Below are 25,597 nucleotides of genomic sequence, written 5' to 3'. Positions count from 1 at the left end.
ATAAGGGGAAAAAAAAAGAAAAGCACAGAGAATCATTTTAGATTTTATATTCATATATTTCTTTTATTATACAAAATACCTCTAAAAAGCACAAAATAGTGTTACATTATTATATAAACTACACACAACTACACAGCTTCAGGCTTAATTTCTCTGCAGGGGAAATGCTGACCATGTTTCATAACGAGCCTCACACACACACACACACACACACACACCTGAAACATTCACAGTAATATATTAACATATTTGAATATTAATTCTTACAATTTCAAGACACTATCAGGAGAGTCTATGGGTAATCATGGACTCTTTCAGTCTTGAATTTTTTTTTTTTTTTTTTTTGGTAGGTGAATTAAAAAAAAACAAAAAAAACCATCAAAAACAGTAACATCAGCATTTGGTTTATAAGATCCAGTCTCTTGACCTGTTCCCTGGATTATAGATCAAAACCAAATCCAGTGAAAAATACAAAAGTGACACACAGAGAAGCATCTTAAATACAAAATTTGATCTCTACCAGCATTTGGACTATAAACTAACACTGTAACAGCATCTGAGCTTACGTTTTTATCACAATGTCGTACATTAAAAACATCAATAACGCATGTTAAGTCATTATTTGTACGGTTTTAAACACAACCGCAAACAACTACATGTCAGGAAGTAAAGAACCACGTGCTGTAACCATAGCAACGCTCTTCAGTGTTCCTAGTGTCAGCTAGCTAACTAGCTTAGCTCTAGATTAGATTGTTATTCTCAGTAATGTAGATGAAAGAAAGATTGTTCCAGCATGATGGAAATCTCCTCGTAGTCACTCACTGACACTTTGTACGCCATGTTTGTTTTTCTCGTTCGTCCCCCAACTTGTGACCTGATTGGTCAGGAGGTAAAGAAGCGCTTGACGTCAGTCAAAAGTCTGAAAAGTGTGATGAATGAATGAATGAATGAATGATTTATTTATTTATTTGCTCGCTTACTTATTTGCTTAATTATTAAAATATCTATCATTCATTCCTTCCTTCATTCATTCATTGGTTCATTGTTATTATAATTTTAATTCATTCATTTAATATTAATTTAATTCTAATATCATTTTTAATTCATGTTGTTTTTGTTTGGTTTGTTTTGGTCACATTTTAAATAATTTAATAATTTTTAATCATTTAAATAAAATGTCACCAAAAAACTAACAAAAAAAAAACACCTAAATAAATATTAATATTGTAACTATTTAATTTTTTTTTCCAGTTACACCTTAAATATTTTTTTAATTCATTAATTTAAAATCTCAGAAAATAGCAAAAAAAAAAAACAAAACAAAACAACGACAAAAAAACCCCCATCAACATCCAGGCATGTGGTTGAGTGAGGAAGTGTGAAAACACCTTAAAACTTTACAATGCGACATTTTGGGAAGAACAAAGAGTGTGTTCAGTAGAAAAAAAAAACCAACATACAACAGACTGCTAAAGAGGTATGAATCCGAGTCCACGTCTGTGTGCGTAACTTCAGTGCTGTGGTCATAAAGAGCGTGTTTTACTCACATTATCTTCACGCAGTCACGTGATGAGTTTAAAGGCAGGAGGTGTTACACGTAGAAGTGCTTGACATCTAGTTCCTTTCTTGCTTCTAAATGCTTTTATACTCCAAACTCACTCATTCCACACTTCAAACACTCATCATTCCAGCCCTTCAGGACAGCACTTCCTGTTTCCTGGGCGCTCACTAGCTGGCAGGGCAGGAGGACAGCGCCCTCGTGTGTTGGCAGTGCAGTACAGCATCATGAATGGTGGGAAAGATGATGTCCAGGGTCACAGGACCGCTGAAGAACTGCAGAGTCCTGAGATCAGAGAGTAGAGTTCCTGTCCAACATCACACACACACACACACACACGATCAATACCTAGCATTTTTAAAATCATAGCGTATTTTATATTTACATTATATCTGCACTTACGGTTACATCCAGCAAGCATGATTTTCACATTTATGGCTGCGAACTCCTTAATAACCTGCAATAAAATCACACATTTACTCACCACACAGAGAGAGTCTTTAGTTTATGGAAGGAATAAAACACTCTGCGTTATGCTGTTACAGAAAAATAATCAACAACAGAGTGGCGTGATGAAGCAAAGTAACTGTTACCATGACAACGTGACTACTTTCCCATAACAGAGCGTTCTGAAGTGTTTATTCCGCTTGTATAACAGGAATTTGCCAACGATTATACATGTTTATTCCTTAAAGAATGATGCATCATACTTTTTCCATTCAGTGGTAACATTTAACAAGTTAGTTCCTGTTCTCGCTTACGTTATAGCAGCTACAAATCGTCCTTCCCTCACCAGCCTCTCTCTTTTTTTTTTCCTCTCTCTTGAAGTTAATTATACAAAAAAAACTCCTCTGTCCTGAAGATGTCGGAAAACTTAAAGTTCCAGCTTTACCACTAACACTGGAGACTCCTTCCATAAATGTTAAATGAATATCTCCTTAGAGAATACTTCACCCAGTTTTCCCTGTGAATGAGCTGTTACTATAGAAACGATAATGTATAAATATAAACGAGTGCATTAATATAAAACCTGTGATTTGCAGCTGCACTACTGTCAGAGCTGCTGTTACAGAAATTAATCAACACTTTCTTCTCACCAATCAGAGTCCAGAATTCAACAGCGCTGTGGTATAAATAATAACTATTGGGTGGCTATGCCACATTTAAATAAATAAAAAAGTGTTAGCTTACAGATTTAATAGCTTTGGCTCCTACAGAGTCCATGAAGTTGACAGAGCTTAGGTCCAGGATGATAGTGTGGACGGGACACAGCGGCTGGAGGAAGCGATCCTCCTCAGAGTCAGACTCGGCCTCGGCGATTTGTCCGTTAACGTGCGATTCCACTTGGGTCTGGGCTTCGTCCACCACTTCATGACTCACGCTTAACTCCATATCCTAACAGCAACAACACAACCAACTTTCACACTCTGAAACTGTAGGATTCATGCTCTGACAAGAACAATTTTATTAACAAATGATTGATAAATTAACGCACAGTTTTTGAACAATTATTTTAAAAATACATCTTTAAAGACCTTGTTCATAAGAACTACACAGACATTTATAAACGCTTATTTCAGTAGAGTACAGTAGAGTAGAACAGAGTAGAACAGAACAGAGTATATTACAGTAGAGTACAGTAGAGTAGAATAGAGTACAGTAGAATAGAGTACAGTAGAGTAGAGTAGAATAGAATATAGTATAATAGAGTAGAGTAGAGTAGAATAGAATATAGTATAATAGAGTAGAATAGAGTACAGTAAAGTAGAGTAGAGTAGAATAGAGTAGAGTAGAATAGAGTAGAGTAGAGTACAGTAGAATAGAGTAGAACAGAGTAGAGTACAGTAGAGTAGAATAGAATATAGTATAATAGAGTAGAATAGAGTACAGTAGAATAGAGTACAGTAGAGTAGAACAGATTAGAGTAGAGTACAGTAAAGTAGAGTAGAGTAGAATAGAGTACAGTAGAATAGAGTAGAATAGAATAGAGTACAGTAGAGTACAGTAGAATAGAGTAGAGTAGAATAGAGTACAGTAGAGTACAGTAGAATAGAGTAGAGTAGAATAGAGTAGAGTACAGTAAAGTAGAATAGAATAGAGTAGAATAGAGTACAGTAGAATAGAGTAGAGTAGAATAGATTAGAGTACAGTAAAGTAGAATAGAGTAGAGTAGAATAGAGTAGAGTAGAGTACAGTAGAGTACAGTAGAATAGAGTAGAGTAGAATAGATTAGAGTACAGTAGAGTAGAATAGAGTAGAGTAGAATAGAGTAGAATAGATTAGAGTACAGTAAAGTAGAATAGAGTAGAGTAGAATAGAGTACAATAGAGTACAGTAGAGTACAGTAGAATAGAGTAGAGTAGAATAGATTAGAGTACAGTAGAGTAGAATAGATTAGAGTACAGTAGAGTAGAATAGAGTAGAGTACAGTAGAGTAGAATAGAGTAGAGTACAGTAGAGTAGAATAGATTAGAGTACAGTAGAGTAGAATAGATTAGAGTACAGTAGAGTAGAATAGAGTAGAGTACAGTAGAGTAGAATAGATTAGAGTACAGTAGAGTAGAATAGATTAGAGTACAGTAGAGTAGAATAGAGTAGAGTACAGTAGAGTAGAATAGAATAGAGTAGAATAGAGTACAGTAGAATAGAGTAGAATAGATTAGAGTACAGTAAAGTAGAATAGAGTAGAGTAGAATAGAGTACAATAGAGTACAGTAGAGTACAGTAGAATAGAGTAGAGTAGAATAGATTAGAGTACAGTAGAGTAGAATAGATTAGAGTACAGTAGAGTAGAATAGAGTAGAGTACAGTAGAGTAGAATAGAGTAGAGTACAGTAGAGTAGAATAGATTAGAGTACAGTAAAGTAGAATAGAATAGAGTAGAATAGAGTACAGTAGAATAGAGTAGAATAGATTAGAGTACAGTAAAGTAGAATAGAGTAGAGTAGAATAGAGTACAATAGAGTACAGTAGAGTACAGTAGAATAGAGTAGAGTAGAATAGATTAGAGTACAGTAGAGTAGAATAGATTAGAGTACAGTAGAGTAGAATAGAGTAGAGTACAGTAGAGTAGAATAGAGTAGAGTACAGTAGAGTAGAATAGATTAGAGTACAGTAGAGTAGAATAGATTAGAGTACAGTAGAGTAGAATAGAGTAGAGTACAGTAGAGTAGAATAGATTAGAGTACAGTAGAGTAGAATAGATTAGAGTACAGTAGAGTAGAATAGAGTAGAGTACAGTAGAGTAGAATAGAGTAGAGTACAGTAGAGTAGAATAGATTAGAGTACAGTAGAGTAGAATAGATTAGAGTACAGTAGAGTAGAATAGAGTAGAGTACAGTAGAGTAGAATAGATTAGAGTACAGTAGAGTAGAATAGAGTAGAGTACAGTAGAGTAGAATAGAGTAGAATAGATTAGAGTACAGTAGAATAGAGTAGAGTAGAATAGAGTAGAGTACAGTAGAGTAGAATAGATTAGAGTACAGTAGAGTAGAATAGAGTAGAGTACAGTAGAGTAGAATAGAGTAGAATAGATTAGAGTACAGTAGAATAGAGTAGAGTAGAATAGAGTAGAGTACAGTAGAGTAGAATAGATTAGAGTACAGTAGAGTAGAATAGAGTAGAGTACAGTAGAGTAGAATAGATTAGAGTACAGTAGAGTAGAATAGAGTAGAGTACAGTAGAGTAGAATAGAGTAGAATAGATTAGAGTACAGTAGAATAGAGTAGAGTAGAATAGATTAGAGTACAGTAGAGTAGAATAGAGTAGAGTAGAATAGAGTAGAGTAGAATAGAGTAGAGTAGAGTAAAAGAGTAAAGTACAGTAGAGTAGAGTGGAATTAGGTGTGTGTGTGTGTGTGTGGCTGTGATATGAACAGAGACGGTGTGTGTGTGTGTGTGTGTGTGTGTGTGGGTGTGTGTGTGTAGTGGAGATAATAAAGTGCTTATGCGTTAAAGCTGCGCACCAGTTTAACTACTGCTCGCTTCTTCTCCTCGGGGCTGTGATGGCAGTTCTTCTTCTTGTCTTCGCTCTTTTTCAGCTGCTTCCGCTGGGATTTTCTCTCAGCCAGCAGCTGTGCAGGATCGACGCCTGTCTGGAGTCAGAGACAAGCTTTGAATTAAAACGCATATTATTATTATTATGTAATTCCAAAAATGCATACTGTATAATGCTGATGTTTACTCGGGAGTTTGTTGAAATGGTCAAGGAGAAATGTGTTTGTTTAACATTTCTGGAAGGAGTCTCCAGTGTCAGGGCTTTGTAAGAGTCAGAGGTAAAGCTGTAACTTTAGGGTTTTTTTCTGTCTTATTTAATTAAAGAGAGGAAAAAAGAGAAGCTGGTGAGGAAACAACTGCTTTTAATACGTACAGCACTTCCATTATTTATACCTTTGATATATAAATACAAGCTGTAAGAGAATCAAAAGTATGACGTGCTGCTCAGGAATGAATAAAAAACTGCACTCGGTAGAAAACTGCTGTGGTAGAAGATGAATAATACACTGTGTGTGTGTGTGTGTGTGTGTGTTTTTATATAAACTATATATAAACTATAGTGTTTACTGCAGCCTTGCTACATTTACTATATCTTCATTACAGTTAACTGAAATCAAAAGTGAAAAGACAGTAGAATGGGATGGACCCAAAAATAAATAAATAAATAAATAAAATAACCAATCATTTTGTGTCATGTTTCACCTCCTCCTCCTAAAATTAGCAGGATATTATCTGCCTTCACTTCCCACGCATTTTTTACACAACGTGACAAACGTCCTCCACAACTGACTGCAATCTTGCGTCTCCATGTGTGTTCTGGAAACGCCCACTTTTCACAAACCAATCAAATCCCAGTGGATAAACCCAAAATGTTGCCGCCCAAATATGGCATTAAAAAAAATAAAATAAAATGCATTCGAATAATAATAATAATAATAATAATAATAATAATATTCCTTTTCACGTTATTTATTCTGCTACTATAGCTGTATTTTCGTGAAGCAGTGATGGAGGAGGATTTTTATTCTTACTTTTTCCTTGAGAGAGCTCACGTACTGGTCACTGTTCGCAAAGTAGATTGAAGTGTTGGAGTGGAAAATCTTAATCCCTGAACATTCTGTAACCTGGAGAAAGAGCGATATCGACAGCTGGTTGATAAATGACAAGAACGAATTACGAGTGCAATGCAAATTAAAACAACACTCAATTTCAGTCCTGAAGAACACCAGTGGTGTTACCTCTTCATATTCCTCAGTGTCGTAGTAAAGTCCAGTGTCAGAGATTTGCCCGAGAATAACACTTTTAGGACTGAAAAAAAAAAACAACACCACGGGATCATATTTAAGGGAAATATTTTGAAAAGCTTGTATTACACAGCTACACCCCATGAACTGAAAAACATCAGGGCTGTGTAAACTGAGAACAAAAGCACAGTTTAAAATTCACTAAACTCTTTCTGTTTAAATATTTCAATCTAATTTTATATATAAAGTATAAACTATTTAAATATAAATACAATATTCGAATAGAAATAACATTTCACATAACATAAGTTGCAGCCATTTTTTCATTTTATATTTTATACAATTATATTAAAAAAAGAAAGATTAAAAGAAAACTAAATTATAATGATAATGTAGTTATAATTACTCCACAACCCAGTGAACTTAAAACTCTTGTGCAGAACCATAATTCCACAGCATAAAGTATTGCATTCACAGATTTTGGATGATAAAACGATTCATGATTCACTCAAATGATTCAATAAATCATCCGAGCTCATAGTTAGAAAGGCTTTGGATGTTAAAATGATTCATGATTCATTCAAATGATTCAACTAATCATTCAGGGTCTCAGGCTTTGGATGGTAAAATAATTTATGATTAATTCAAGTGATTCAGTGAATCATCTAAGTACATAGTTAGAAAGGCTTTGGATGATAAAACGATTCATGATTCACTCAAATGATTCAATAAATCATCCGAGCTCATAGTTAAAAAGGCTTTGGATGTTAAAATGATTCATGATTCATTCAAATGATTCAACTAATCATTCAAGTTCTCAGGCTTTGGACCGTAAAACAATTTGTGACTAATTCAAGTGATTCAGTGACTTATCTAAGTTAGAAAGGCGTTGTAGGCTAAAGCGATTCATGATTCACTCAAATGATTGATATAATCATTCAAGCTCACAGGCTTTGGATGGTAAAACAATTTATGATTAACTCAAGTGATTCAGTGAATCATCTAAGCACATAGTTAGAAAGGCTTTGGAGGCCAAAACGATTATATGACTTATAGAATCATTTGATTGAATCATCAGTGTGATAGTTTGTCATGTGTACGCTACATCAGACTGGTTTACAGACGTGAGGATGAACTGGTCTTATTTACCTTTGTGTTCTATAGACAACTGTGAGTATAGCAAATGTAATGGCCACCAGGAGTCCGTAATCCAACCCCAGCAGAACGGACGCCACGAAGGCCACCACCCAAATCGCCTTGGGAGAAGATCACACACACACACACACACACACACACACACACACACACGCACACGCACACACGCACACGCACACGCACACACGCACACGCACACACACGCACACACACGCACACACACGCACACACACGCACACACACGCACACACACGCACACACACACACACAGCTTTTAAACATCAGCAAAACTGAACAATACATAGCAGACCCTGATATCTCTTCTGACCCTGCATCCTTATACGAATTATTAAAAATGCACACTGGCTTAAATCCAACAGAACATTTCATCATCGGAAATTGGATCTGACATGACGGCTGTAACGTTGTGGATCAGAAGCTTAAAAACTCACCAGTTCAATCTTGCTGGTTCTCCATAAAGCAGGGATGTCTCGGAGCTGTTTGAACATGCCCAGCAGATTGACCATGATGATCGCAGCTAACACGGTCTGAGAAAAGAGACCACGTGAATCAAACAGTAACACGCAGCAATAAAAACAAGTTTACCAGAACAGATTACGTTTAACTCTCCTTTATACTTTTCCATCTTCTTTGTCATTTCAGATCGGAGTTCAAAGCTCCAAGACATTTTGCGCTGATATCTCATACTATTTACACACTGTAACCATAACAACGCCACCAGTCCTAGCTACTCCTAGCTAGTATCGGCTAACGAACTAGCCTAGCTTGCACTGTAGATAAGATGTATTATTTTCATTAATGCATCACCATGCAGTCCTGGTGATGAGGAGCTCTTTGTCTTCGCTGTAGATTTGTGTGACTTGACCGTAAGTGAGACGGTCTCAAAAACGTCTCAAAAAATACACATGCTTCAATATTTTTGGTGAAATATGTGAAATTCAGGAGGTCGTAAATCTTCTCATATTCGCTCATTAACGACTAGTTTTGTCCTCCATGTCGGTTTTTCTCGCCTATTTCTCCTGATTGGTCTGGAGGTAAGAAAAGCGCTTGACTTTACTTGGTGCTTTTCTGAAAATTTCAACTCGAAGCTTCACCATGACCAAAAAAATAGCATCTGCAGCACTTTTTAAACGTAAAATGTGTGCTAAAGGGGAAAAAAAAAAAACAAAATACTAATTCTGATCATTCTAATAATTAATAATGAATTAATAAAACACCCAAACATCGAACTCATAGCAGTTTAAAGTTTAAAGGAACCCATATCCAAGAGAAAACTCTAAACCTGACAACGCCGCTTTTTGCACACTGGATGTGAGGTGCATTATGGGTAATCTAGTAAACTAACCAGAGAATCTGGACACTACAAAATGGCTGAGCCTGAATATAGTGCACTATGTAGCGAGTACGGAAAGAAGTCAGACACAGAAACAGTCAGGTGTGTTAAAGCAAGAAGCCAGGAGAGGAAAATGAAAAAAAAAAATGAAAAAAATAAATAAATAAAAAAATAACCTGTATAAAGATAAATAAAATGTACCTGCGGTAAAGGCTGGAACAGAAACCCCACTGCCAAAATCACCAGAAGGACCAGTAAGGAGGCCAACAGCCCTGCAATCTACACACACACACACACACACACACACACACACACACACACACACACACAGTGTAAATGAATTCCAGAAGCTTATCTTACATTTACAACTTACAAGAAGTTAGCTTATCTTACATTTATTACAACAGTAATGAAACTACTGTAATGAGGTCATGACCAGGACACACACCACCTTAAACAAACTCAGGCAAGAAATAAAACGAGACGCTATCGTGCTGAACACCATATCCGGATACACACACTGTGAACCAGCTTGCTATTAGCTAATAAGCAAAACATTTAGCATCCTGCACTGAACATTTAGCTCTGCTAATGCGTCATTAAAGCTGTTTTAGATCCACAGCAAATGAGAATAAACTGTATGCACATTCATTTTTTCAGATTTTCCACCAGTTTTCTCACTAATTTGGTCTTACAAATTCCCAGCCATTAGCTAATCACCCCTCAATCATCACGTTCTTCGTCTGAGACACGTGAAGCTCGCACACTGCATCTCTTCGAACTCATGCTGCGTCACATGGCAGCATAGCACACTCAGAGGAAAGGAGCTATCTGCCCTCTTCCTCATACATCATCTCACAGACACCCACGATTGGCTAGTGTCACTGTGCAGAGAGGCTCCTCCCACTCAAAGCACACAGCCAATCACACTCTCTTGGATTCCAGGCATTCGAACTTAAATCTCCATCTTCCGATGAGAGGATGAATATTTTTTTCCATCATTTTATAAAAAATTTGGAAGAATGGGCTCTCCATCATTTTGTTTGAAAAGAAAAAAAAAAAAAATTGGATGTAAATGTAAATAGTATGCTCTGTAAAATAAGGAAATGTTCGTAAAACATGACATGTAATGATGCTTAACTCTTAAAAAAAAGCATGTGTCATATTCAGTGTGTTTTATAAATATAAATTCATTCATTGTTGCGTTCTACAAAATGTTGTTAATAAATGAGTTTCATTCTGTGTACAGTACAATCTGCCTAGTGTTGAAATGAGTCGTGTGTGTGTGTGTGTGTGTGTGTGTGTGTGTGTGTTACCTGAGTCTTTCCACCCGTGCTCTCCTGCACCAAACTGCGAGACATCGAGCAGGTGACGGCGAAGGTGTGGAAAAAGGAACTGACCGAGTTACACAACCCGAGCGCAATCAGCTCCTGTCGTCACAAATCACAACGTTATCACATCACTGCTGTTTAAATTAGGAACACTAAATCAATCATAACCTCATCAGCGTGGGCTTGAAAAAAAAAAGAAAAGAATAAATATCACACTCAGCCGTTCCCATGAAAGAAAATTAGTCTAAACCAGGAAATCCATTTTATCAGCACACTAACTTTACACACTACACAGCCCGGGATGATGAGAACTCCAGAGCCAGGAGTGTGTCTGTATCTTGGTCGAGTGTCTGTGTGGTTCTCAAAGCATCACGTTAGCCAAAATAGTATTCCTCTAGTGCCGTGCTTCTCAAAATGGCATCAGTGAAGCATAACCAGGCGTTCTGTGATTTTCTAACTTCATTACAGATTTACAATAATAAATCTGATAATATATAAAGATGAATAAAATGAGTAGACAGGTTAGAAACTCTGTGGCTCGAAGAAAGAAAGAAAGAGGCAATATATTATTGTACACATTTAAATAATGAGCCTAAGAGTCTAAAAACCTGATTTCGCTCACAGGTTGAACTATTAAACATAAGATTCAGCCATTTTATTTAATACCAGTGGCCCAAAAGACACCATGGGTGCCAATACTTTTATCTCTGTGAAAAGGCTGTGGTCAGATGATATAAAAAAACATCAAAAACACATTGATGTAGTGAGCATATATAGATCTATATAGACTTTGGTGGTATGTGATGACTGTGTTTGACCAGTCATCAGTTTCAGCTCTGAGCTACGCGTCACAGACAGGAAGTGATTCATCACCTGGTTTCCGTCCACACTGTAGCCATATTTGAGAGCGAATATCTTCGCCAAAGAGATCCCGATGGAGAAGCCCACCACAGCCAGAGCTACAGCATCTGCGATCAGGCTGGGGAAGAGACTGAAATCTGGAAGAGTCGGCGCTTGAAGTCTGAAATGAAGAAACCTGTTTTTAAAACCGTACACGTTTCAGTACAACACAAAGACAGCAGCACTTGGACTCACCCTGTAGGGATTTCTCCTACAACATCCACCTGGTAGTTCTCAGAAAGAGCCATGCCGTAGGAAATCCCCGTCGAGACAATCACCTGCAAATCCACACGTCAGTGCAAACCTACACCTACACGTAGACGTACACGTAGACATACACGTAGACATACACGTAGACATACTCATACATGTAGACGTACACGTAGACGTACTTAGACCTACACGTAGACGTACACGTAGACATACACCTACACGTAGACGTACACGTAGACATACACCTACACGTAGACGTACACGTAGACATACACGTAGATGTAGACGCAGACATAGACCTTCACCTACATGTAGACGTACATGTAGACATACACGTAGACGTACACTTAAACCTACATGTAGATGTAGACGTACACATAGACATACACCTACACGTAGACGTACACGTAGACGTACACTTACATGTAGACATACACGTAGACATACACCTACACATACACGTACATGCAGACGTACACGTAGACATACACCTACACGTACATGTAGACGTACACATAGACCTACACCTACACATACACGTACACGTAGACCTACACATACACGTACACGTAGACCTACACATACACGTACATGTAGACGTACACATAGAACTACATGTAGACTGTGAGGTTAGCTTTAAAAGGACAACGTTACCACGATGATCTCTCCGGGAATGGGGATGGGCAGCTTCTTTTTGAAGCGCTCGTTAATGTCCTTCACGCCGTAGAGGAAGACGATACACACCAATCCCACAATGAGTGTGCTGACGTTAGTGCTGGTGATGTGTTTAAACAAAGCGATGAGACTCTGCACAGAGAACAAGATGATCAGAGGAGGATCTGTCAGGAAAACATATACACAGCTCCACCTTCTTACAAATCAAATATAAAAATCAATGAAATAAATACAGAGTCATGCTATTTATTTGTTTGAAATATTATTCATTTTTAATTTTTTAAATATTTAATTCATCCATTATTATTATTATTATTATTATTATTATTAATAATAATAATAATAATAATACAAATTTATTTTTGCTATTATTTATGATTACTGATTTACAATATTATGTATCCACAATATAATTTTTTTTACAATATAATAAATATATTTATTATTATATATATATATATATATATATTATAATAAATATATTTATTATAATATATATATATATATATATATATATATATATATATATATATATATATATATACACACACTATAATGTTATCTACCAATTTATTTATTAATATTTACTAGTTGTTCAATATTTATTTATTTATTTAAAAATACACAATTAATTATTAAAATGTATTATACCAAATCAATCACTACATTTTCTGATAATTCATTTCAATACATTAATTGATTACTTAATTGCGCAATTCATTAATCCATTAATTACTGTAATATAAATAGTGATGATGCACCAAAATGAAAATTTCATTTAAATTAATAATATTAATATTAATATCATTATTAGTTAGTGTCATCACCCTGAAGTTGATTGTTTTCCTAAAACAACACATCACAAAGTGTTTTATTCCTGTCCCATCACAGCAATTTGCTAATTTGCTAGTTTTATTTATAACTGAATGACACAATATGTTTTATCCAGTTATAGTTACATTTAATATTGTGAAACATCAAAACAAAATATAAAACGTTCTAAAAGCACATTTGATATGTTTATTTACTACCATGACCTAATAAAAATCAGGGCTGAATGTGCTCAGTGATGATGAAAATGATGTAAAGCGTGGTTTAGACTACTGCCTGCGTTCGTGTGACGCAGTTATCAGGTTTAACCTTGACCTTGTCCTCATGTGCTAACAAAAAACAAAATCCTAGCCATTCTGAAAAAATCCCAAAATCAACAGAGAACGTGATCATACACAGCACCAGGACGTGTCTCAGCAGTCAAATGTCATAACACAGTAACAGATTGTGTGCTTTGAGAAGTTCACTCACGTAGAGGACAGATAACGGCCCGCTGAAGCGCTGGGTTTTAACCCCGAAAAGGTATTTCAGCTGAGAGACCAACACGTGCACTGCAGCGGCGGTGGTGAAGCCTCGCACCAACGGCTCGGTCAGATAAATCGCCACGAAGCCGAACCTCAGCACGCCGAGCACCAGCTGCAGAGACAGAGAGACAGAGAGAGAGAGAGAGAGAGAGAGAGGGAGAGACACAGAGAGAGACAGAGAGAAACAGAGACAGAAAGAAAGAGAGATAAATGTAGAGCAACAGTGAGAGAGAGGGAGAAAGAGAGACAGAAAGAAAGAAAGATAGAGTGACAGAGAGAGCAACAGAGAAACAGAGAGAGACAAAAAGACAGAATGAGAGAAACAGAGAGAAAAAGTGCAACAGACAGAGAGAGAGAGAGAGAGAGATAGAGCGACAGAGAAACAGAGAGAAGGAAAGACAGAATGAGACAAAGAGAGAGAAAAAGTGCAACAGACAGAGAGAGGGTGATAGAGAGAGAAGAAGCGACAGAGAGACAGAGAAAGAGAGAAAAAATAGCGCAACAGAGAGAGAGTGTGATAGAGCACAACAGGGAGAGAGAAATAGAGTGACAGAGAAACAGACAGAGAGAGAGTTAACGAGGCAAAATGTCTGTCTTCATCATTTCGTGCAAGGGGTGTACAAATTTTTGCCCTTGACTGTATATATAAAGAGCACACACTGTTTCAGTTCTTTGTAATATTTCTAACGTGATGTTTTATGCGTCCTTATTCCTTTTAAACAACTCTATCCATCATATTTGTTCCGTGTTCCATGCTGAGAAAATTCCTCACACGAGGTTCTCACAAATCCCAACTGCACTGTTCAAGTCTTTAAACGATCTGGCGTTCAGACTGGTTACGAAGCTGGAGAGTACCTGAATAATTCCCATGAGCGCAGTCAGAGCCACGGCCACTTGCACTCTTCTGGCGTCTCGAGCCGCCACGTCGATCAGCTCCGTCCCGTTTGTCCCGTTCAGAGGAAACATGGAGTCCGGCGCCTCTCCCACCACCACGCTTCCAATCATCAGACTAATCACCGCAAACGTGCCTGCAGGACAACAACAAGGAGCATGTAGTATAGCGAGTAAGAAAGAGATAACACACCAGGGAGCGTGTTGTTACAGAAAACTAATCAACAACGTGAAGCGGAGTTACTGTTAATATCCTGAAGTTGATTATATTGTCCTGAAGTGGTTTATTCCTCTTAAACCACAGAAATTTGCAACCATTACAATTTTATTCATTAAAGAACGACACATTGTACTTTTTATCCATTTAGAGTTACATGCATTTTTGTAGAACGTCCATGAAACAAGTTTGTTTGCAAGTTTTCCCACATTGGCTAATCCAGCTACGAGAAAACGCAGACAGCTCCACAGAATTCAGCAGTAAAAATAAAAACAAACAAACGCATGCTTTTATGTTTTCTGTATTAGTAAAATCTTAAATAATACACTGTCAGATGTTTTAAATTAAAACTTTACTGGATGCTTAACATAATTGACCATGGGCTGTATATACGGCAATGTATTGCGGCAACATTTACACAGGGAAAGTTTCGCGTATTCAGAGTCGGCTTACGCACGCACTTGGTTCGATTTTCTCAGTGAGTTAGTGAGATTAATAAAAATCACCTGCATGTAGTTCACGACTCGCTGGTTGCCAGATTTTTCTTCAATGACAATCAGTCGTTCCCTTACTAGCATCACTGTTTCCTCTCTTACAGTTAATAAGACAAAAAAACGCAGCTTGTTGCGATAACGAGATACTCCTCTGTCCTGAAGACGTCGGAAAACGTAAAGTTACAGCTTTACCTCTGACTGTTACAAAGCCCTGACACTGGAGACTCCTTCCACAAATGCTAAATAACCTTGTGGAGTAGAGCACCTGCCGTGCAAGTCCTTGTGAATGTCGTTTCTATAGTAACGGCTCAACGTAATAGAAAGAGCGCATTAGTATAAGCCTTTTTAAACATGGCATGACTGCCATAGCAGGAGAAATGTATTTATTCTGTACATACAGTAAAATATAGACAGATTATGGGGTCATTAAGCTGCATTTTTGACCCTCAGACAAAAACTTTTCACCTGGTTTCAGATTGCTGTAGCTTACAGATTACAGCATTGTGTGAATATAAGCACTGTGAAAGCCATTGCCAAGGTGATTATTCTTCAGGGTGACTAACTGCTTTGTTTGTTAATCACTATAATCGTGTGATATTGTTAGGTAAACGGCATCACGACTCCTCGACTCGTTGGGACTGATAAATGTTAAGGTGACAGTAAATGAGGTGTGTATGACAGGCTCTGCTGAGTCACTGTGACAGATGGGTGTAGTGATAACATCTTGGTGAACACAGGACAAACTAGGTGGTAGGGTGGAGTCTGTGTGCGACGTTTCCGGCAGGGCGTGTCACATTACTACAAGCTTTTTTTATGTACAGACATGCAGTTCTGCCACTGTTAGCGGTATGTCAGGAACAAATAAAATCACTGTCGTGACGTTCCAGTGGTGAAACAGAGTTAGTGTTAGTGTAACCTCTGACTGTTACAAAACACTGACACTGGAGACTCCTTCCAGAAATGTATCCAGTGTCAGCTAAATGTTAAACATCTCCTTACTTAAAAAAAACCAAAAACACCATATTAACAATGACACGAGTCTTATATGTGGATTACGTACGTTATTTACGTGGAGCATCCGCCGTACACGTCCCTGTGAGTGAGCTGTTACTATAGAAACGATAATGATAACGATCAGAACGCGCGCATTAATATAAACCTGGGATTTGCAGCTGCACTACTGTCAGAGCTGCTGTTATAGAAAATGAATCAACACCTTCTGACCAATCAGGATCCAGAATTCAACAGTGATGTGGTATATATGACAAAAAATAGCATGTTATTATAAATATTACGTTATATAGGTTACATAAACGGAAGTGCTGCATTTAATAATAAAAAAATGTTTAAGAAAATGCAAGTATAAAGATTTTTTTAGATGATAAATTAAAAAATTTATTATTTAACACCGAAAATTGGGGAAAATCTAAAAAGCATACTTCTAGTTACTAATTTGTTTGCCTGAAATACTTTTACAGTATACTCAAAACAGGAAGGAAGCTATTTTAGACATTTGACCTTGCTGTGACCTTGACCCTGTTTGGATCAACTCCAAAATATAATCAGTTTATATAATATAATCTGCTGGATACGACGATAATTCTATATAAATCTTCCAAACATTTAACCACTCGTTGTTGAGATACTGAGTTAAAGAGAATGTCAGATGGACGCACGGCCAGACAGACAGACCAGCCGAAAACATCATGCTTTCTCCACTTAGTGGCGGCTGTGTGTGAGAACTGTTTTTTGTTAAATTGGTGCCGAAACCTGGGTGACAGCTCAGAGGAGGAAGGTCATGCGGACCTTCAGATGGTTCAGTCTCTGGCCTGGATGCAGGAGCACCAGCACCAGGCTCTTGTGGGTCTGCAGCAGCAGCAGCAGGAGATCTTCATCAAAATTACGGACAAGCAAGCTGTGGACTGAAGCCCCATCCAGACCTCTTCCTGCTCCTCTTCCATGAGCCCCTCCTTCTCACTGGCCAGAATGACCCCCCAGGATGATGCCTGGAGATGTTTGAGGTTCCTACCTTGGCATGTGGCGTATATTACATCCTGTAATCCTGTACTCTTGAACTATAGCTTAGAAATCATCCCGAGCCGATTTTCTCTCCTCCATCCGGAACCTGTAACGACTTCTATTCTATTCTTCATCAGATCTTTATAAAGCAGTGCCTCAAGCGTTCACTGGCTTATTAGAGAAAGTCTGGAGAGGATAAAATCCCCATTCTTTCTTAAAATCACTCCAAAGCCATATCTCTAAAAGGGATTCAGAGACATAAGAGCACACTGCTGATGACTTCCAGCAGTGACAGCTCTGCTGATCACAAGATACAGAAGATTTCAGCTCGAGTCCACAGGAGTCCAGAACAGGGAAGGTCGTGTTTTTCTTCCTGTCGATGTAGTTTTGTGCCTCCCAGAGAGAGCTTTTCAGCCCTTTAGCCTCTGCTCCATGGTTACACTTAGCAAAATAAAACTCAACACACATGTGGCTTGAAAGTTTGCACTCTCTGACTAATCCAGCTGTGAGGAAATGCAAACTGTAAAACCTGAAATAAAGTGTCTCTAGATGATCATACAAAAATGTTTAATATTTTATATTATACAGTATGTGCTTAAATTACTCTTTTTTCCCCAGATGTGACCATGCATGAGTGGTCAGGTGGTGTTGATTTATTTTCTAGAACAGCAGCTCTGACCGTAGTGCAGCTGCAAATCCCAGGTTTATATGAACGCACTCGTTCTGATACGTTATCGCTTCTGTAGTGATATTTATGCAAGGAATCTTCAACGCTTTAAGCTATAACTTTCACTTTTCCGACATTTTCAGGAGAGACATCTTCAACTTCAACTTCAAGACAGAGGAAGAAAGAGAGGCTGGTGAGAGAACGACTGTTTACAGCTGCTGTAACGTAAAGGAGAACAGGAACCTGTTTCACAGATGTTCCACAGCATTGAATGTAACTATAAACGGATAAAAGATGCCATGTGTTGTTCTTTAATAAATGTTGAAATTGTAATTGGAGGAAAAGAGGAATCTATCATGTAGAAAAATGGGGTTATGGGAAAAGAATCAGCTTCGTCATGGTAACAGTAACTCAACTTCATCCCTGCATTTCAGAGAATCTCGAATAAAATCCAGAGCATAAAATAAACAGAAATGAGTTTTATTATTTTAAATAAATAAAGATAAACTCGATTTTAAATAAAGATAACTCTATGGAATATTTATGATTGAGATTATTATACAAGAAATATAAATGCATTAAGCTTATTTCTAAACATTTTTACTCATTTCAAGCTGAAATGATGATATTGCTTCTTTCTAGAAATAAGGACGATTATTAATTAAATTTGTGTCTTGTTTATTCTCATAGGAGAATAGGAGAATAAAATAATAGCATTCTTGAGTATGTTGTAAGAAAGCATAACAGTTATAAATTAGAAAATGGTTAATAAATGTTTACTTAATAAATATCCAGTGGCATTATTTTTTATTTAATTTAAGTGTCGTTTTTTACGTGAAAAGGGAAAACACTTATCTAGACTTCTTTTTATTGTGAAAGCGAAGTTAAGTAAACATGCACAGCGATCTGCAGATCAATTAGTCTAGAGTCTGAATGTCTAAACTCCAGCTGCAGAGCCAGCGGTTAACATTCCCGGCTCTGCGGCATCCGATTTTCACTGTATATCAGCGTGTGAGCTGCGGAGAGAAGCTCACCTATCGATATGTGTCTGGAAGTGCCGAAGAACGTGTAGAGAAGAACAGGATAGAATGATGAATAAAGGCCATAGACTGGAGGAACAGCAGCTAACATCGCATAGGCAAGACCTGAAGAGAGAGAGAGAGAGAGAGAGAGAGAGAGAGAGAGAGAGAGAGAGAGAGGGAGAGAGAGAGAGACATCACAACACAGTGTGACACACTCTGAGGAAAGTGTTTTCTGCCCTCTTCCTCATACATGAGCTCACAGACACCCCTGATTGGCTAGTGTCACTGTGATTGACAGGGGAGAGTGAGTATGCCCCTCCCACCCAGACAGCACGATCGATTTTACAGACGGCTGTGACATCAGCAGGATTTACACTCACAAGCTGTAATAGGGCAATAGGACAAACTTTTGTGTTGCACCACCCAGCAGCCGTATGGTGTCATTTTTGATTTTGGAAAAAAGAAAAAAAAAAAATCTGTCATGACGGATTCGGAGGGGACTAAAATCCCAGAAATACTCTGATAATAATTACGTTACCTCACCTCCATATGTAAAACTAATCCCATCTGAGTAAAGCTTAATAGTGAGAAGTCTGTTTTAAAAGAATTCTCTATGCTAGCACACACACACACACACACACACACACACACACACACACACACACACACACAGAGAGAGAACTAGGCAAATATCCATATGAACCTATGTACAATTATACCTGAGTAGCTTAGTGTACACACTCTCAGAAAAAAAAAAAATTTTTTATAATAACTACACTTTCAGGAAAAAAAGTACAAAACTGTGTTTTTTTTTAATGTCTTTTAAGAGTACAGCTTGACATGAAAAGTGAAAGTGCAGAAGATTTTCACAAATCAAAGAAGAGAATGCAAATCTAGTAACACGATGATCTTTTTTTTAATCCACTTCCACCTCCAGCGCTAACAGATTTGTGTATTTCTGTACTTGTTAAACACTCTGAGCTAAACAAAAGAGATCAGAGTCGGTGATCTAGACACGCTAATCAGCTGTACATGAACCTGACCTTGAGGCAGCTGCATGACTCCTGTGCTGAGACCTGAAACTATGTCTCCAAACAGATACTCCTTCACTGGATACGATGGCAGCCATGATAAGATGGGGAGAAGGCCAAAGATGGTGGATTTGGCTTTTTCAGATGAACAGCTGAGGGGGAAAAAAAAAAAAAAAACTATATGTGTGAGAGCTGGAAAAGCTTAATCCCAGTCAACTGAACCACAAAAAGCTACAATTACAGAATTATGGTGTTGCTACAATTAAAGTCAGTAAGGTATAATTACAGTACACCTTAACAAACGCACGTATTTAAGGAATAGTGATTACACCGTGTGGATAAATCGAATTCAGAATGTAGACGCATTACCGGCAGCGTTCAGCTAGTCTCTGTCTAACGGGCTTAAGCGGCCGCTCTTTCTTATGCAGCTGGGTGTTGATTTGTTCTTCATTGAACACGGGTCTCTCGAGTCGGTACACCAGCGTAGAGGAGGATTCAACATCACCGTTTACATGATCCATAACAACGCAGAAGGAGCATGACACTGATCCCAGCTACACAACTGACGCAACGCTGCTCTCTCAGCTTCCTCTTCCTGTTTAAACAGAAAACAACGATAAGACATGATTAAAAAAATATATTAATAGTGGAGAGACCAACAAAAATATCATGCAGTACATCTCTTTTTAGAGATAGCGTGAATCTCGTGGGTGTGTTGTTTAAAATACTTTTAATAAGAAGCATAAGAATAAGAAGCAGCAGATGTTTATAATAGTTAATGTTTATAATTTTCAGTTTATGTTTTAAAGTTGTAAAATTTTACAGATGTTTAATTTCTTCATTTCTTCAATTCATTTCTTCAATTTCTTCGTTTAATTTCTTCATTTCTTCATTTAATTTCTTCAATTCATTTTCCGTTCACTGATTTTTTAAAAAATATAAAAAAATTAATTTTGTAGATAATATAGAAATTAGTGAACAGTTTTTTTCACTGTAACGCAACATTACTGTTTGTGAGTGATTATAGTGATACTTACTGTACCATAGAAATGTCTTTAAGAATCATATTTTCATCTACTCTGCATGAAATGGCAGAATTCCTCAGCACAGCTTTAACAAAAATCACTCGTGTCTCACATCATAGACATTTACGTCTGTAGTAACTAGTGCTGGACGATATGATGATATAATATCAATACTATGATCGATTATGTCACGATACACTTAAAAAATTAGTAGCAACCAAGATATCTGACAAATAACTAACACGAGTTCCACGAAAATAAATCAAGCTCCACAAATAAACGGTAAACGATTCACTAAAATCAAAAACAAAGCCCCACTGAGAAAATTAAACGAGTAGAAATATGATTCGTGAACACGTTTGTAATGAACAAACACGCTGGTGGAATTGATCTGCAGATCGCTGCGTGTGTGGTTATCACGTGGCACGTGTTCATCATTTGCAGATTTTGCAGATTTGTAGAAACATTCCTCTCGTGCAAATCAATCCACCAAAGTGCCTGTGTGTGTGTGTGTGTGTGTGTGTCACTTGGTCTGCGAGACATCTGTCCATTTTCATGTTACTCTGACCAATCACAGAAAAAAAAAAAACACGCTCAAATAATGAGCGTAAGATTTAGAAGCGCTGCAGCGCTCGTTTCTCATTTTTAAGCAAAATCAGGTCACGTGTGAAATGCTGCAGTCGTCTTTCTGGGGTTTAGTGATTTGGTGTTTGGTGTATTTTCCGCTGGTTTAAATAGGACAGCTGATTTTTAAAAACACAATCAGTAAATAGTACATGCGTATCTACGCTTGGATTGAGGTCATGTTTGTCTGGTACAGATTACGATAAAAAAATTAGCAAAATATTACATATAATCCCTCATCTACTTTTGTGATCTAAACCTTCAGGTCACTTTAGTCACTTATTTCAGGGGCAAAGAGGCAGAGCCATAACACAAGCTGAGGCATGTGATAATATCAGAAACTGCAAACAGTCTGCAACTGCACAAGCCTGTTAATCACGCCAGTCAGGACAAAACACACAGGGTTGCCAGATTTCAGCGAAAAATGGGAATCCAAGTTCTGAAAAGAGAGACGTATTTTTATTCCTGTCCTCAGCCTTTGTGTGGGAAATGAGTTCACGGTGGTGCGCACGCATTTCTCTGCAGGATTCGCTGGCACAGATATTACCCCCCTCCCATAATCCTCCTTTCCCCTCTCACAACCGCCGCGATATACCTTCCAATAGAAATGGTTCTGTACATCATAGGCACGCTATCAGCACTTACGCTCTGCCTTTGTTTACCTGAAATTAAAGGCAGTAGAAATAGATTAGATTTACTTCGGAGTATTTTTAAACTCGGCCCAAAAGTGCAGACTTGCTTTTTCCACCTGCATCCTTCTTCCAAAACCAACCCAAATGAATAAATAAATAAATAAATAAATAAATAAATAAGCGTCACCCTGGCAACCCTGAACCCGAGCATCACTTATAAAACTTTAATACTGAAATGGATTAACACTATCAACATAAAGTTTCCATATTTTCATTAAAAAAACAAACACTTATTTACATAAAACTCCAATTAATTTCTAAAATAAATAGCATTCACAGCTCCTGCACATATATAGTGAAGTACGAACACGGCCGCGATAACAGTATAACACGTGCTGAACATGGTGATATACAGATCGCAGAAATCCTGTCACCTCGACTTATTTACTGCGAGACTGAACTATAACGACTCTCATCACCGAAAACCTTCACAAGAGCAAAACGACGTTTAAAATAACCAAACTGGAAGCCAGATACGTTTCTCTGAATCAGCTAGAAATCCTAGATCGGTTTCCTAAATTGTGCCTTGGTTTGGTCACATTTTATACAGTGCAAAAGTTTGTGCCCCCCTCAGGTTTCTAGATAAAGAATAGAAAATTGTAGTGCTTTTTTCCAGTGTAAGTTAAAAATGAAACACAACAAGACAATACAAAAATATAAATAAAATATTATAAATAAAAAAAATATAAATTAAAAATTGTTGTGTATATATATATATATATATATATATATATATATATATATATATATATATATATATACACACACACACGCATATATATGTATGAGTGCTTGTGTGTGTGTATATATATGTATGCGTGCACGTGTGCGTGTGTGTGTATAAAATCATCTTTCATACATTTAAAAAAGCTCAAAGTGCTTTACAGTGTAAAATAAAAACAATCAGAAATTTAAAACAAACTGTTAAGAATAAAAAAGGCAAATAATGAAATAAATAATAGCGGTGATAGAAGGAAGAAAATATAAACATAAAAAAAGTTCGTGAAATATAAGATGTACTAAAGAAAAATAATATTAAAATTTATATTAAAATAATATAAAAGTAACATAAAAATAGAAATAATGTGCCAATAAAAGAAAGCCAAATAATAAAAGTAGTTAAATGGTAAAGTAAAATAATATATTTAGAGCTTTATTATTATTATTATTATTATTATTATTATTAAAACAGTAACAGATGGAGTCTTATGAGTGTTTATTAGTCTTTAAAAAAAAAAAGAGTTAGAATATGGGCTTAACATGAAAATATGACACAATATTAATAATGTGATGAAATTTATAACGTCACAAATTATTACTCACTGTCACAAGCAGCAGTTCAGGCGTAAAATCTATTTTTGCACTAATTTTCTGTCTTGCGTCATTTAGTTTTGACGACCTTGAACTAAGAGGAACACTGAATGTAGGATTGTTCGACTGTCTGCTGTTTTTTTGACACTTTGTGAGCAAACCAAAATAACTATATATCTGTATCTATCATACTATCTACTATACGCATCCTGAAAATGTCGTACTGTTGAAATAGACGACAAGCTGCATGTTTTTTTTCCCTTTTATTAACTTCAAGACAGAGAGAAAAAGAGAGTCTGCTGAGGGAAGGACTGTTTACAGCTGCTATAAAGTAACTGAGAACAGGAACTAACTTGTTCCACAGATGTTAAAACATTTAGTGTATCTATAAAAGGATAAAAAGTACACCCTGGTTTGAGAGGAATAAAACACTTCGGGCGGTAACATTAACTCCGCTTCATCACACCACTGCATTGTTGATTATTATGATCCTGTAACAGCAGCACACGCAGTTTTATTCCTGAACTCTGTAACATGCTCTTTTTAACTGGTTTAGTTCCTTAGAACATCTTGTCCCATTAAATTGAGTGTTTTTTTTTAAAAATCTTTTTAATTTGTCCTAAGAGGATACAATGAAATATCTATATGAGTATGAATGGATATTTACTTTTACACCCTCACATCCTCTATTTCTTCTTTCACTTTATTTAACAAGAAATGAGAAATAATTAGGTGTGAAGGGATCAAACGCACCCCCAGACTGCTTTACCCTTTAACTCGAGCCAAAACCCCAGCAATGACCTTTCAGTGTGAAAAGTTCAAGACAAAAGAGAAGAAGAGGAAGAAGAATGGAAGCTCCAGATGATTACATGAGGAGCTTTAATCTTCTGCTGTAAAGGAGTGACATTAGAGAGAAACAGAACAGGAGCTCCTGCCACAGCAGAGAAGGAGTGGAAAGTCAGGGCAGGGCAGGTCAGATCCTGCAATCCTCTGCTCATTTCTATTCCTCTCTGCTTTTAGGAAGGAGAAGATAGATCAGGAGTGTAGAATTCATGACACCCACTGGACAGAGCACGCGCAGGGGAAAGGCAGCATATGCTCTGATCTGATAAGAAACACACAGTAACACAGTGACAGAAACTAAAGCCTACAACTCACAGCTTACCTTTAATGATGTAGCAGTGAGCTGAGCTCAATAAAACTCTCCAACTCCCTGTGGTTACTGATCAACACACTAATGTCCTTTAACACAGCGCAGCCTCACTCCAGGAAGCCAGGCCACGTGCCTACACGCCGCGCCGCAATGCATTCTGGGATGTGTAGTACTGTCCACATGTGTAGTGCGGAAATGCTGTCGGAAGGGTTTGTTTGCCTCTTTATTTTACTAAAAATGTCTTCATGTACGTGTGTACAAGGTGAAATGATGACTCTGTTTACAGAGAGGAAGTTTTTATTCTTAACACGACACTGAATAAAGTTTTAAAAAGCTGTAAATTACGCAGGGTTAGAAAACAGAGCAGAATCAGCGACATCAGTAACATCAGCGACATCAGTGACATCTGCTGGTCAGACCGTGTAACTGCAGCGCAGAACTTCCACCAGAAAAACACATCCAACCGTGCAGCAAGTCTCCTTTCTTCTGTTTCTTTTTCTGCTTCTTTCTTCTGTTTCTTTTTCTGTTTCTTTCTTCTGTTTCTTTTTCTGTTTCTTTCTTATTCGTTTTTCTTTTTCTGCTTCTTTCTTATGCTTTTTTCTTTTTATACTTCTTCCTTCTGTTTCTTTTTCTGCTGCTTCTGTTTCTTTCTTGTTCTTTTTTCTTTTTCT

At 37.1% G+C, this 25,597-nt stretch overlaps 1 protein-coding gene across 1 annotated transcript; it reads right to left on the bottom strand.

Moving 5' to 3' along the window:
- Positions 1 to 104: 104 nt before the first annotated feature.
- Positions 105 to 25,089, bottom strand: slc26a5 (solute carrier family 26 member 5). The gene is given in 20 exon segments (XM_034313205.2): positions 105 to 1,734; positions 1,736 to 1,865; positions 1,961 to 2,015; positions 2,750 to 2,953; positions 5,523 to 5,651; positions 6,585 to 6,677; positions 6,792 to 6,861; positions 7,947 to 8,053; positions 8,405 to 8,500; positions 9,508 to 9,585; positions 10,623 to 10,736; positions 11,511 to 11,658; positions 11,733 to 11,815; positions 12,405 to 12,557; positions 13,728 to 13,892; positions 14,636 to 14,808; positions 19,103 to 19,213; positions 20,134 to 20,273; positions 20,491 to 20,716; positions 24,939 to 25,089. Coding segments are annotated over 19 exon segments (2,253 nt in total). The 5' UTR covers positions 20,643 to 20,716; positions 24,939 to 25,089; the 3' UTR covers positions 105 to 1,682.
- Positions 25,090 to 25,597: the final 508 nt, after the last annotated feature.

Source organism: Pangasianodon hypophthalmus, chromosome 18 (assembly GCF_027358585.1).
Source record: "Pangasianodon hypophthalmus isolate fPanHyp1 chromosome 18, fPanHyp1.pri, whole genome shotgun sequence".
Lineage (NCBI taxonomy): Eukaryota > Metazoa > Chordata > Actinopteri > Siluriformes > Pangasiidae > Pangasianodon > Pangasianodon hypophthalmus.
The sequence above is the reverse complement of the archived record's forward strand: the minus strand, read 5'-3'. Positions and strand labels throughout refer to the sequence as shown.